This window comes from Strigops habroptila, chromosome 5 (assembly GCF_004027225.2).
Source record: "Strigops habroptila isolate Jane chromosome 5, bStrHab1.2.pri, whole genome shotgun sequence".
Lineage (NCBI taxonomy): Eukaryota > Metazoa > Chordata > Aves > Psittaciformes > Psittacidae > Strigops > Strigops habroptila.
This window is the reverse complement of record NC_044281.2, coordinates 10,839,090-10,852,888: the sequence shown is the minus strand read 5'-3', so window position 1 is coordinate 10,852,888 and position 13,799 is coordinate 10,839,090. Positions and strand designations below refer to the sequence as shown.

General features: G+C 38.2%; 1 protein-coding gene across 1 annotated transcript in view; it reads left to right on the top strand.

Moving 5' to 3' along the window:
• HECW2 (HECT, C2 and WW domain containing E3 ubiquitin protein ligase 2) overlaps positions 1–13,799 on the top strand; it is a 207,321-nt gene that overhangs the window by 107,776 nt on the left and 85,746 nt on the right. The window contains 3 exon segments of the mRNA XM_030486106.1: positions 7,328–7,422; positions 11,374–11,449; positions 13,299–13,468. Of these exon segments, the coding sequence (XP_030341966.1) occupies positions 7,328–7,422; positions 11,374–11,449; positions 13,299–13,468 (341 nt within the window).

Below are 13,799 nucleotides of genomic sequence, written 5' to 3'. Positions count from 1 at the left end.
TAGCAGTCTCAAAGCTTAGGGACATTACATATCCTTTCGCCAGTAATGTAACATCTCCGTAGGGCACGAAGTGCAGAGACTTGTAAGATCGCTAACAAGCCATTTGCAGGTGCATCTCATGCAGAAGGAATATTTCCAATTTAATTGCATTAATGGTAATCAGTGGGAGTCAGCTGGATTTGGCCTCACATTCTTTCTGCAATCGTCAGATTTCTATTTATTAAGAAAAGCATCTTATGCCTTAATTTGGGGGGGGGTGTTTTTCCGTGAGCATAATTGTAAACTTACTAATAGTTTCACTGAGGATTGCGGAATTTATGCTTCTGTTTAAAGGCAGGCCTTGGGTAAACATTTTTCTGATTTTTACATTACTGTGTATCCTTAGTTTTGTAACTCAATTTTCCAGTCATTCCATTTATTCTTCTTAAAATCCCTTCCTATGGATTCAGCATCTCCTATTTCCCAACTAACATGTAAAGGCATAGTTGGCCATCTGTTCTATTCAGATCAAGCAACCTGCAGAAAGAAGGGCAGGGAGAGTCTCATCACCTTCATACTAAAACCAGACATTAATTCCCCACAAAGCATCCAAAATTAGCAAAACAAGGATGATCAAAGAAAACTCTTACTTGCTTTAGACAAAAATCAACACCAAAAAATCTGTAAACTCTACCCTGAGAAGGGAGAATCAAAGGAATCAACAGTGAAATAATGAGAAATGAATTTAATGTATTCCAGAAATACAAGCAGGATCTCAGTGGAGTGACTGAGGAGAGGGAAGGGGGGGGGAAGAGTATGCAAAGGAGAAAGAAAATGCTTGCAAAATACAAAGTCCAGCTCACCATCAGGAACAGCTGGTGTCCTTAAGCTGTCACCTCGAGACAAAAGTGAGCGGCTCTGAACTGCAGAGCCAACCGGTATCAGGCAGGTGTTCCTTTTTCTTTTTCCAGCAGAAGGAGCAGAAGTGCCATGCAAGCATGAAAGGGAATGCAGTCGTTGTAGAGATTCAAGAAGGTGAATTTGAGCATCAGTATGCCCAAGATGTTGTTTCCTTACTCACATAGTAAAGGTGGCTTTAAAACATCCTGCTCTGAGGCTTGCTAAAATGTGGAGGAAGGAAAACAATGACTCACTAGACGGCTCCCTCAAGTTTGCTGTGTAAACTGCAGAAGGACTGCTAAACGTGGCCATAGCAATACAGTTTTCATCCTGCTCCGGTGAAAGGAAAGAACAAGTTGTTCAGGGAGTATTATTCTGAACAAGTGGCAGTAATGTGAAGTTGCAACACAGCTTAATGCTTTCGCATTTCGTATGGTCATCTGGTATTTACCATGGCATCACACTGTTCAGGTCCTTAAGTACGCCAGGACCTTTAGTCTCTGATGCAGGAGAGGCTGCAATTGCCTCACGAGTGATTTTAGATAGCAGAGTGTTTCTCTGGGTGTAGCAGTCTGAGCTTGGTCTGGTAGGGTCTCCCTTTGGGGCATTGTGGTGGAACAGAGATGATGGTATTCCTTATGGAGAGCAGACATAGCAGAAAGATGGGTTGAAGTGATCCATGGAAAGGCTGGTGGTAGAAAAAGCATGTGAAAGGAAGCTTGAATTTTATGAAGACTAGTTGATAAATGCTGGTGCTTATTTATAAACTGCAGCTTCCAAGTCAGTTTTTTGCAATATGGGGAAGGACAGGTCATGTTGAAGGTGCCATGGGAGGGAGATTCAGTACGGTACAGTCATTGTCACACAACAGGTAACTGGTGCTTATGCACTTCATATGCAGAGTCCCCAGAAGGGACTAGTAGGTAAAACGGGCCAGGGGCTATTTTCTGCTGCTGGGAGCAAGCAACAGATCGTGGCTTGCACCCATGCGGCCAACACTTCTCCCTGTGTCAGGAATGCATGGTCAGTGTTCAGCAGATTGGATGGTTCTGCGCTCACACTTGAGTCCCCAGCATGGTCCTGCCTGGTTTGTTAGTACAGGCACAGGCCAAGAGCCTCCTGATTGTATTGTACTTGTATTTGTAAGTTATAGCCTTGGTCCCATGAGTATTAATTATCCTATCCGCAAGAAACACCTTCATCTACTCTACCTATAGTGTAATGTCTTTGTTGTTTTTTATGATATTTGATGTCATAGTCATTATTGTGAGTAGAATAGAAATATATTGATTTGCGTATATTTTCTTTACCAATGCCATGGCTTTATATCTTGAGCAGTAATCCATCGTGGCAGCTTTTGGGATTCATCCAGAGACTGCCAGTCTTGTCACATCAATCACTGTGGTTAAATTACTTCTGGTGCCACACTGTGATACTTGGATGCAGCGACTGCATAGATGCTGCCTGTTTTGTGCTTAAAATCTTGGGTTGGTAGCATGAGTAGACTGTGAGAGGTATTCAGAAAATGTGGTAAGATATGAGTTTGCATTACACTGGTATTATATGACAAGTGAGGTTTTGTGTCATGTCCTCCATAGTCAGTCCCTATTTCCAGGAAATTGTAACTTTTGCAAAAATAGTGTATTAGGACTGAAAGGGCCATACTTTGTAGCTAGCAGAGTGCACTTTCAGCTCCCTTTTTTGTTAAAAAAGATAACAGATATTGAAGGAAAAAAGATAGGAGTCTAATAACTGAACTTAATGTGCTTTTAACTTTTAAGGACTGCCCTAGCACAGTGTTTTTGTTATAGATAGAGATATGAGCATGTTTTGGTATTTTTAATGGTTTTTACCAAAACGGACAGTGTTAATGGATGTTCTGTCAACATAATTCATTACTTGTATTCAGTCTTTATATATTTTGACCATTTAAATTAAACTTTATAAAGGTCATGGTTTTCTCATATGGGATTGTTCTGAGCCTGGAACACTTGTCTGTGCCTTTTCAGTGGTCCGTCTGGGGACTCATGGTTATTGTCCCTACCCTATTTATAAACACATTCACTGAGTTAGAAAGACTTCTTACTATTCTTCTGCTATTTATATCTGTTGTCTCTTAACAGCAGTTTTTGAGTATCACAAATAACTGAAACAGGATCAGGGTTGTATTTTTTACATTTGTGACAAGCCTTGTTGACTTCCTTAAGCATATAATACCCCAGTGTTTTGTTTTAAAGGTTAGATTATAATTAAATGCTTTGCCAAACTGTAATATAATAGGCAATGCTTGTGATGGTAAGTAGGAATGTCTCAGAGCGACAGCAAAATGAGTGGGGCTGGCATGGATAAGTAGGCTTCGTTATCTGAACAACCATGTGTCCAAGTAGTTTCCTTTGAAGCAGGTTAGATGAAAAGAGGCCACTGGGACATAAACATTTTCTCTTATTGATTCTAGTTTATCTAAAAAGCTTTCTGTAACTCTGCTTAAGTCACTTTCTGGGTGTTTGTTGGTTAGGTTTTTTTTCTTTATCATTACTTCTGTAAAATAAACTCTGTGATATACCTGCTGAGAGAGGTGGCAAGTACCTGGAGGCAGCCAGCCTTTGCACTTGTGTTCTGCTGCTGTAATTGCTACTTCCCAGTAGGAAGTAATCAAAAAGGTACATAGTTAAAGTGATGCAGAGAATAGAATGCTAAATGTCCGAACAGAAAGGTTCACTGAACTGTCATGCTAAGGGAAAGAAATTCAGCAGGCAGTAAAAAGGTAGCTAAAGCAGGAGACTTCAGGGAATTCGTGATGTTTTAAAAGGAAGCTATTATTGGGTGTAAGCTGATCTCTTTATTATTGAAGAGGCAAGAGTGCATGGTCCATAGAGGGAAGTACAATGCTGTAATTTCATGCAGGAGTTCTTTTGAAATTCAAATGTCAGTGTTTGAGTCCCAGAAACGTTTGTTACTTCCAATATTTTTATGTAATGGACATGAGCTGTAAAACTGTGGTTATAAAATGATAACAGCTATTGGCTTTTAAAGAAGGGTATTATGGTTTTACAGAGTGTTCAGATTAATTAACATATATATTACTTTTTATAGGGCTGTGTGATAACTTTTAAAGAATCATAGATCCCCCAATTTACTTTTTGTCTTATTTTTAAATGAAGAAGGAATTTCCTGTGGTCTGTATGATGTCTGGAAGAATGTCAATGACAATGGGGCATGTGTGGTATCAAGAACACAGAGCTAGGTACAGTCATTCTTTTTTCCCTATGAATGAAAATACTTCTTGTTCTGAAATGTCATATTTTAAGGAGACAGCAGATAGTCATGTGGTCAGGTACAGATGTCATTCCCTTGGTGGTTTTACTGCTATTAACTTTTTCATCACAGATCATATACAAATCTAATTAACTTGTTGAGGTAAGAAGTAGGAAAGGAAAAAGAGAAGTGCAAGTTTTTCCCTAAAGGAAACACATGGTAACCACAGGTCTGCCATTCCTCTCTGTAGTGCTGTATAAAGCCCAAACTAAATCAGTCATGCTTCTTTTAGGAAGTGGGAGAAAAAGTCTCCATGTCATGTTTTAAGTGCTCTACTTTTTCTGATTATTTCTAGCAATTAGTCCTGAAGGCTCTTTTTTAAATTATATTTTTAAATTTAGTTTATATGAATGGGATCATCAGATCTATTTCTTGAATCAAACATTGTTTTCTTCTCTTGCCAGACACGTACAGGTATTGAAAAGTACTATATGCTCATAGAAGTCATTGAGAGAAAGAAATCTGAGGATGCAAAGCTCATAGCATTGAATTTCAGCCTTTAGGGGAATGTACATATCAGTGTAGTGAGAATATGTAACTTCTGCCCACCATCATGTTGTGGACTGTCTGTGGATAGAAGCAACTGATAACCTTTCCATTGCTAGGTTCCTTTCAGAAGTGATCAACTGAGAGAAGATAGTCAATGACAACAGATTGAATAAGTAGCAGCTCCAGAAACTCTCTGAAAAATAAAGTTGGGTCACAATAAAGCTGAGCGGTGCAGGTGGAAAGTAGAAGTCTTGGTGGAATAGTTCGTTGGCTTACCATGGTCTCATGTAGTCACAGTATGTTCACAGCGTGATTAAGAGATGCTCTTGAGTCCTGGTTACTTAATATATTCATTTTACACTGTGGATAGTCCACCACTTGGTATAAGTCTTGCCAACTTCCACAAGTGCTGACACTCCAATTTTACATGAGCTAGAAATTCTTTTTGTGTTCATTTGGATATAAGCATTGTTGGTAGGTCAAAAGAATTGCTCAGTTTAGGAAGAACCTGCAAGTCCTGATGTGTAATTTTTAGGTCTTACAAACCTTTGTAGGTAATTAGAAATCCTGTCTGGATTTTGAATTTTGCTCTAAAGCTTGTGGTAAATAGAGCATGTTTTGGCTGTGCGTGTAAACTCAGCTGTGAGGAGGCGGAAGTGGGATCAGCAGCTCCTCCACCTCATAAATCCCTGGAGGCACTGTCAGCCAGACACTTTCCTTTGAAGAGTAGTTCTGAGGTGCCTCTTCTTTGTTCTGGGAGGAAGATAGTAAGTAAATGTTGATCTGTAACTGCAGAAAATTTTTAAATAAATAAATAAGTAATCCTTTTTGGCTGAGCAGGCTTGCAGGATGGTTTTCTGATCTGAGTAGGCATAAGTGGGTATTTTATCTTGCAGTGATGAAATACTTCAACCCTCAAGGAACCATGCTGTATGTGTCTCAAAACCTTATACAAAATATTGCAGTTTCATTCTTCAGGACTACCAACATATTGTTAAACTAAGTCAGAGGAATTGAACTGCCAAGACTTCCATGCACATCCTGTGGTCTCTCTGAACTGGCTGCTGCAATTTCTTCCCGCCTCTGGCCATTGCTGTCTGCTTGTGGCCATTTCTGTACCCAGAGGTAAACCCTCATCAAACTTACACAGAAGAGTTATCCCAGTGGAGAAGGAAAACAGAGACATTGTTCCAGCTAGGGAATCCCACAGGATCAAGGGCAGCCATAATTGTAGCTGTTCTGCTGGTTGAAAGAATGCAAAGGAACAACAGTGGAGGTCAGGCTTCGGTTAAACATAATACTCTTTTGTCTGCAGTAAAGGCAGTTTAGCAAACAAAACTTTATTCAGTGAGACCAGAACATGGTGCAACGTTTACCTCTCCTGTGTTCCAATATAAAGTGCTTCAAGCTTCCTTCAGATATGTGTTGTGCAACTTCTTCCAAAGTCTGACGAGAATCATCCTAGTCTAAAAATATCTCGTTAATCCTTTTCATTAGCTGATTATATTGAAATAGTAGTGAAATACAAGCTGCAGAATTAGATAAGTTACTTTTTGGTCTGTTAAATAACAGAAGGACCCAACACACTAAGAGGACATAACTAGCTGCTCTAATCTTAATTTCCTCTTGAAGAATTTCTGAAGATGGATCACTGAATGATGGATTCTGGTTGTATAGGATGAGCTTTCATGAGTACATCGAACAGCATATTAATAGCTTTCCACCATAATCAACCATACTCGCATGTCCACTCCTACCAGAACATCAAAATGTCTGTTGCACTAATGTCCAACCTTTAAGAGCTTGAGTTTTACAGCATTTTAGCTCATCCTCAAGTTGTGTATGTTTATTGTCTTATTTTACCAGGATCAGGAGTATTTTTGGTTCGGCATACTGAACAATAGTAAAAGGTTTGTAAGGTCACACAAAAAGGAGAATATTAACAGTTAGGATCTGCAGGAGTTAGTACAACCTGCATAACTTTTAAACATTTTCGTCAGTGTTTTGAAGTCCACTTCTGTGAATAAGGCTGTAGAGTCTTGTCCATTTTCATACGATTAAATTATTTAAGAATAAAACATATGTGTAATTATTTTTTTATTTTCAGCTTACAAATCTGCTGAAAAATAACAATACACATTAACCCTATTGCATTGAAATGGACTTGTCTTCAGTGATTAATACTGTTCTCATTTCCTTCTCTCTGGATCCATACAAAACATACAAAAGTGGCTTTGTGTGAACTGTGGCTTGTGAATACTTAGACCTTTCTTACCCAGTACTGACCATGGACATCTCAGTGCAGGAACTTGGAAAAAATGAGCTGATAGTGTTTTTTTTAACCGACTGAGTAGAAATCTAGGTAAAATTAAAAAAAACCCAGCATTTACCAGCTCTTTAGCTAAGAACCCAGTAGACTTCCTTAGAGACAGGTTTCCAATTTTCTACAGGTTGAGAGAAAATCTATTTCAGTTACAGTTACTGTATGCTTTTACAGCAAAGATGTATCAGTCAACTGCCCAAACTCAGACTCCGTGAATAGAAGCGAACTATGACTCCCTGTGTGCCTGTGTTCCTTTCATTGTCTCTCTTTTACCAGGGGTCAGTCACGAAGGGTTTAATGTGATTTTTATTTTGTTTTCAGCTGAAATAAAGATCTGTTTTAAATACTACCATGGTGTTAGTGGAGCCCTCCGAGCTACTACTCCATGTATCACTGTGAAAAACCCTGCTGTGATGGTAAGTTTAGCCTATTTATTCATTGTATTTGTATAAAATGGTAATATTAACTGTCAGACAAACCAATCAATGTAAGTCTTGTAGTTCTACCAGTGGCTGCAAGTTTTTGCAAAAAATTATGTTGCTGGATAAAAATCACCAAACTTGGGAAATTATTTTCATGGTTTTCTATTGTTTGTGATAAAGTAACAGTAAAAAGTCACTGAGCTTAACTGACATCTTTTATGCCAAGAATTTGATTTTGCTTGGTTTCAATTTTGAGGCTTAGTTTGCTAGAATTTAACACCATAATAGAGATTTTTTTCACCCTAGTTATATAACTCAGAGTTGCTGAGATAGTTGTTAGTATAAAAATGAAACTGGACAAAACTGCAAGAATTAATTTGAGTGTTCATATACCCTTGGAATGTAGTAAGTCTCTGACTTTGAGAATAATTGTTGTTTTACTATGCTTTCATTGTAAGACTTGTTTTTTTGAAACACTAAAAGTTTTAGAGGAGGGGTTTTCTTCAGTTGTTTAAAGAGTGGAGAAGAGCCTTCCAGACTTCTATCCAGCTGCTTTTGATGGAAGTAATCTATGTAACAAGCTATCTCTTCAGTTGACATGAGGTTTCACTGTAGATTCGATTCAGTGATGTTAACTGCCAAATACTTAAGATCATATCTGTCAGGATGCTGTCCTGATGACTGCAATATTGAAGATACTGTATAGCACAGGTTATTCAGACTAAAGAGCTTTTATTCTGATCCTGTGCTTTTTCAGCATTTTATATTATGTACCAGTGTATCCTATGGCTCTATGATACTGTATGTGCTATACTAGATTTTATCTCTCATTATACCAAATGTTTTTTTTTGTTTCTCTTAGAATGACAGACCTAGGTGATAGCATCATTTAATTGACACCTCTAACTGTCAATAATAGCATTTTGCAGCAGCAATATGAACTCTTGATATTTTATAGAAGAAAATACATTGCAGTTAATGAGCTTGACAGCCACTGTCTTTAATAGCAATTTATAAACTAAAGACAAAAAGGTAGCCTGATTTTGAAAAAAATCAAAAAATGCATCCCAAAATAACTCTTAAAAATGGGCTTTGTGCTGCACTATATCATTATCATTTCTTGGGTGACATGGTTTACAGCGAGGTGTCCCTGCCTGTGGCAGGGGGGTTGGAACTACGTGATCTTAAGGTCCTTTCCAACCCAAACTATTCTGTGATTCTATGATTACTGAGAAGCAGAGTGATGATACCGTGTGGAGAGACCATTTGAGCTTGAGTGTTTTCTTGACCTTGTCATACTACCCACCAGTGTTTGTGAGATTCATTGCACAAAAGGACACCCAAACTCCTGTCTTTAAATAAGCATTTATTTACTTGGTAGCTACCTGAAGACCTGTCTTTCAGAGTCATTGGTCAATCTTGACAGGTAAACTGGCTGTTGGTATTTAGATTTCTTTCCCTTGAAAGGTAACAGAGGATCCTGGGTATTGTACAGAATTTATACACCTGCTAGAAGGTGTAATTTTATATAAATGTTTCATTGCACTAACAGTATAGACTTCCAGTAATAGTGTTAGTTTCCCTGATTAGATTGTCATAAGACAGCTTAGATGAGACTTCCTCAAAATATCATATTGAGTTAGTTATACATAACTTAAATGTTAATACCTCACACCATTTTCATGGTTTTGGTGTTGAGCTTGAGCAGTGTGCAGTAGAGAATACTTCATTCTCTTGGCACTAGTTGTGTCTGTTATGGGAATGCTGTTTGTGGAAGTGGTAAGAGAGTCATGGCATGCCCACTCCCCTTTCTTTAAGCTGCAGTAAATTACCTGGATCATTCTATGTTTTTTCTTTACATGGTTTTCTGGGAGACATGTTTTGGGTTTTCCTCATACTGATGGCATATCACAGCAGGCATTTCAGGCTGGATAAGCAGCCAACTAACATGCTGTTGTGCTCATTTGAACCAGTGAAAATACAAGGCCTGATGTAGCATTCAGAAACACTCTGTTACACCAGATGAGATAGCCTTTGTAGTGCAAAAATAGGAGCAGGAATGCTGGGGTGACATTTTGTGCTTGGCACAGAAAAACTGAAATTGCTATTCAGATCATAATGGAACAGGAAAAGATTATATAGTGAAACCAGGGAAGTGCCAGGGGATACTGTTACAATTCATTTTGTTATAGCTGAATTGTGGGCAAATCCTATTTTTTTTATAAAATGAAGTAATGATTAGCAATGTAAGCAATTTGTTCAGAATCATTGATGTAGCAGAAAAATAGGTATAGGATGAGGAAGGCCTTTTTTGTTGATGAATAACGTTTTTAACAAGAAAACAATGCATGTTAAAATGAACCCAAAAGAGTAAACTGGTATATATAGCGTTCTTCTGTCCTTGCCTGGGCAGTGTCACCATCCCAGGGCGATGCACTTCTTGCTGCTTCCAGGGAATGTGTCTGTAGATTAGGTGTCTTTAGGTGATCCATCTGGAATTAACCTGTTGCTTTTGATGCCCTCATAATTTTTCTACTAGCTGTCACTGCTTATGCATCCATATAAAGTCATAGTGTAATGATGTCATGCTGGATGGGAAAGGGATAGTTTTGAGTACTCTGGTGACAAATGTCCTGCCCTGAGAACGGGGATGTGTCATGAAGCCAGCAGCAAGGGAAGGAAATGGGCTGGTTGGAGAGCAGTGGTGCTTGCTGGCATGGTATGTTTCCTTGCAAGGCTTCTGAGGCGCATGCGTACACCAGACATCAGTGCCGTTGCTGGTTCTTCATTGTTCTGTTTGACTGTTACATATGAAGTATTTGAGCTTTGCAATGGGAGAATTTCCACGTGTTTGCTAATTCTGATGGAATTCCAATGTGCTTGTGATCATCGTGGGCAGTATTTGAAAGCTAATGATGTTAAATAGCTTAAAGCAATATAAATAGGAATGAGTACATTTTCAGTTAATGCAGAGTGGGTTCCTCATGGCTACCACGGCTCCAGAATCATTTGTCAATCTGGTAACTTCAAACATCTCTTCAGCAGCTCAACACTGCGTTACATACTTCTACACATACGTGTGTGAGTTTTTATTCTGCTTATTTTTGTTTATGGATCAATGGATCAGATGACTTCCTGTTCTATCACTAATATTAATGCCCAGTGCTGTGTTTGACTGGACCTTTTTCATTGGGCTGTGGCACCTCTTCTGCCTGGATGTGCAGTGCCTACCTGGAGAACAGTTTGACTTTAAAGACAGCTCCATTGATGTGCATCCAGCTGAATAATATATCATGAGGACATCTCTGTCTTGAAAGATAAATTCTTTTGCTAGTTGAAAGAGCTAGACATTCCTAAGACATTAGCACATTTGAAACTTTTCATTTTGAAGTAGTGCTTTACCTAACAAGAGATTTCAGCAGAAAAAAACTGAAAATCTATGAAGCATAACCTTTTAGACCACATTCACATTTAGATAGCCAATGCACATTTCTGGTTTTGTTAGTCTCTCTTTGATCTCTTTGCTTTTTTTTGTTGCCCAGTAAATTATCTATTTGTGGAAAGTGACAGAAGTTAACACATGCTGTCACTGGCCAGCTCAGTGCTTTGATATGTATTACCAATCCACACTGTTGATTTTACTTTATGAAAGGGAAACCTGTAAGAAAATACAGTCTCCTCTGATTAATAGTGTCTGCACATGTACAAGCCTATATATGTTCTGTTTGGAAGATTCCAAGTAATGGTGTATTAGCAATGTGTGGCATTAAATAGTAGGTATTTTCCTAGAAACAAATGTTTTAGCCTGTCGGTGGTAATAGGCAATAGTTGGTCAGATTCTTCCCCTGCATTCTAATTTACCATTGCATTAACATCCTCAAGCAAGTACAAAGTGGATGAAAACTTCTGTGGTACATTTAATTCTTTTTCTTTTCCTCTCTTTAGATGGGAGTAGAAGGCACGGATGAAGGTGCTTCTGGGGTCCAGCACTCTAGGAAGTTAGTCAGCTTTACATTATCAGGTAAAAGCCAATGCTACTCTGTGGTTTACAAATAATTGTTAGAACAAAATAAATAATAAAAGTATTGCTGTTTTAAATAACATCAAAGCTGGAACACTCTCCTTCATTAGCCTCTGTAGGAGCACACTCTAGTGGCTTGAAAGATGTCATTTCCTTAGAACTTCTGTTTCTTGGAAACAAGCCAGAATCATGAATCTTCAAGAGTGAAAGAAATTGATTCGATGGATCCCAGCATAAAAAATTTGGAGAAATTTCCAGTTTGCACAAGGGACAGTTCTCTCAGATTGAAGAAGGGAAAGCATAGCTTTCAAATAAAATGCAAGCTGGTTCCATCACATTAAAGTAGTAAAAAAAGCAGTGGCTGCAAATGGTGGTTTAGAACAGAAAAAAATCTTTAGTTGTAACAGAGCTAAACTGTCACTACAGCAAAGTAGCTGTAGGGGTACGGTCTACCAGCTTCACTTGTTTCAATTAGCACTTTATGCCACGGGAAGTCTTGTGTGAGACTAAAGCATATTCAGCTTCAGCATAGACACTAAAAAAAATTGCTTCTGAATCTTGAAGAGCTGACAGTGAAAACCGTTAGAGATTGTAGGGGTAGAGCAGAACAAACTCCTGCTTCTTGAAATGGTCTTCCAGCAATTAACTGGGATACAGCGGATAAGTTGTATAGACTCATATAGAGTACTATAAAAATAATTGTTTTGTGCATTCTGAAAAACCTGTTGTGTTTAACAGAAGAGTTTGAGTCCCCCCCAGGAGTCTCCTAACTTTGAAAGGTGTATTGACTGGTGGGTCTAGAACTTATTTCCCAGGACATTTTTTGGTTGCTTGTTTGCACATGCAAAGTAGTTGCCTTTAAAGGCAATTGTCCTTTTATTGTTTGGAGCATTGGATAGGATTTGGGGATTTTTTTTTATTTAGTGAAGTCACAGGCATGGCATTTATTTCATTTTAGTGCAGTGAATTTTACCTGCATGTGTAGACTGCTCATCTAAGTATGTATGTGCCAGTTGCATTAAAGTCATGAAGACTACATGCAGCATGTTAGAGTACCTAAAGGAAAAAGACACAAAACCCTTGTGCTTCAGCAGACCTAAACAGAGAAATATTTTACAGTTAAGTTTAAAGTGTAATATCAAATGAAAATACCCCTTTTTGTTCTTGTTGAAGATTGCACTATCATTAAAGTCCTTAGGCATGAGAATATGCACCCGAGGAAGTTATTATTTATTGTTGTAAGTTGCAAGGGCCCCAGTACTAAGGTTTCCCTAGGAAGAAAGAAGCATTTTCAGAAAACTTTGCCTCCTTTTATGTGATACAAGTTATCTTCTTCCAAAGAACCAAAGCAACCTTGATAATAAGTATTTGAAGTTCTGTTTATCGAAGTTTCAGTTTTGGGAAGGTATGACTTCACTGCATTACCTTCCATACAGTTTTTTATCTTAGCCCCTTACCCTTAGCCAGAAAGAGAGCAAGTACTGTGTGATGGTTTTTTTGTGGTGTTTGGGTTTTAAGAGTGGAAATACCTTACATGCTGAGAAAAACATTTTCAGGTGAGCTACAAGTTCATGCTTTTTGTTTTAAAAATGACTAACTGGATGCTAAAATACAAATGAGGATGTTGATACCTTTCTTCCCTATATTCTCTTGGGAAAACACTTGACTTCCTGCTTTAACTGTCTTCTGTACAGTGGATCCAGTTAACATATGAGTAGAGTTTTACGTCTCTCTTTAGTAGTTTATGGTGAGTTGATTTCCTGGGTAGTATTTTTAGGAAAGCACTACTTTGTGAACTAGCTTTAATTTACTCAGTTCCTTTTTCCTTCCTTCTTGTTTTGCTTTATAGATATTAGAGCAGCCGGACTTAAAAAAGGCATGTTCTTCAACCCTGATCCTTATCTAAAGATGTCCATTCAGCCAGGCAAGAAAAGTACATTTCCTACATTTGCTCATCATGGGCAGGAAAGAAGGTCGACTATCATCAGTAACACAACTAATCCTATTTGGCACAGAGAGGTAATATATCCCATTTAAGAGCTGTCTGCCTGCTGATGCAGTGTACCAGGCTTGTATTTTTCTCTTTATGCATTAGTGGTTACTCTCTGAAGGCTGTGAGCTTATTTTGTAGCTAGTTATTTAAAGTGACACAGAAATTGTAGTCATTTTAGGAACCCCGTTGTTGGATAGAAACAGCTATCATCTGCATATTTAAGCTGTGTATTGAAGCTGCACTGCTGTGAGGTTTTCATTCCCTTCTCTGCTAACAAGAGTTGAACTCACTCAACAGCCCTGTACATTTCTTGAAATTGCAAAAATAAATTAATTAAAATGGATTATATGTTGCGAG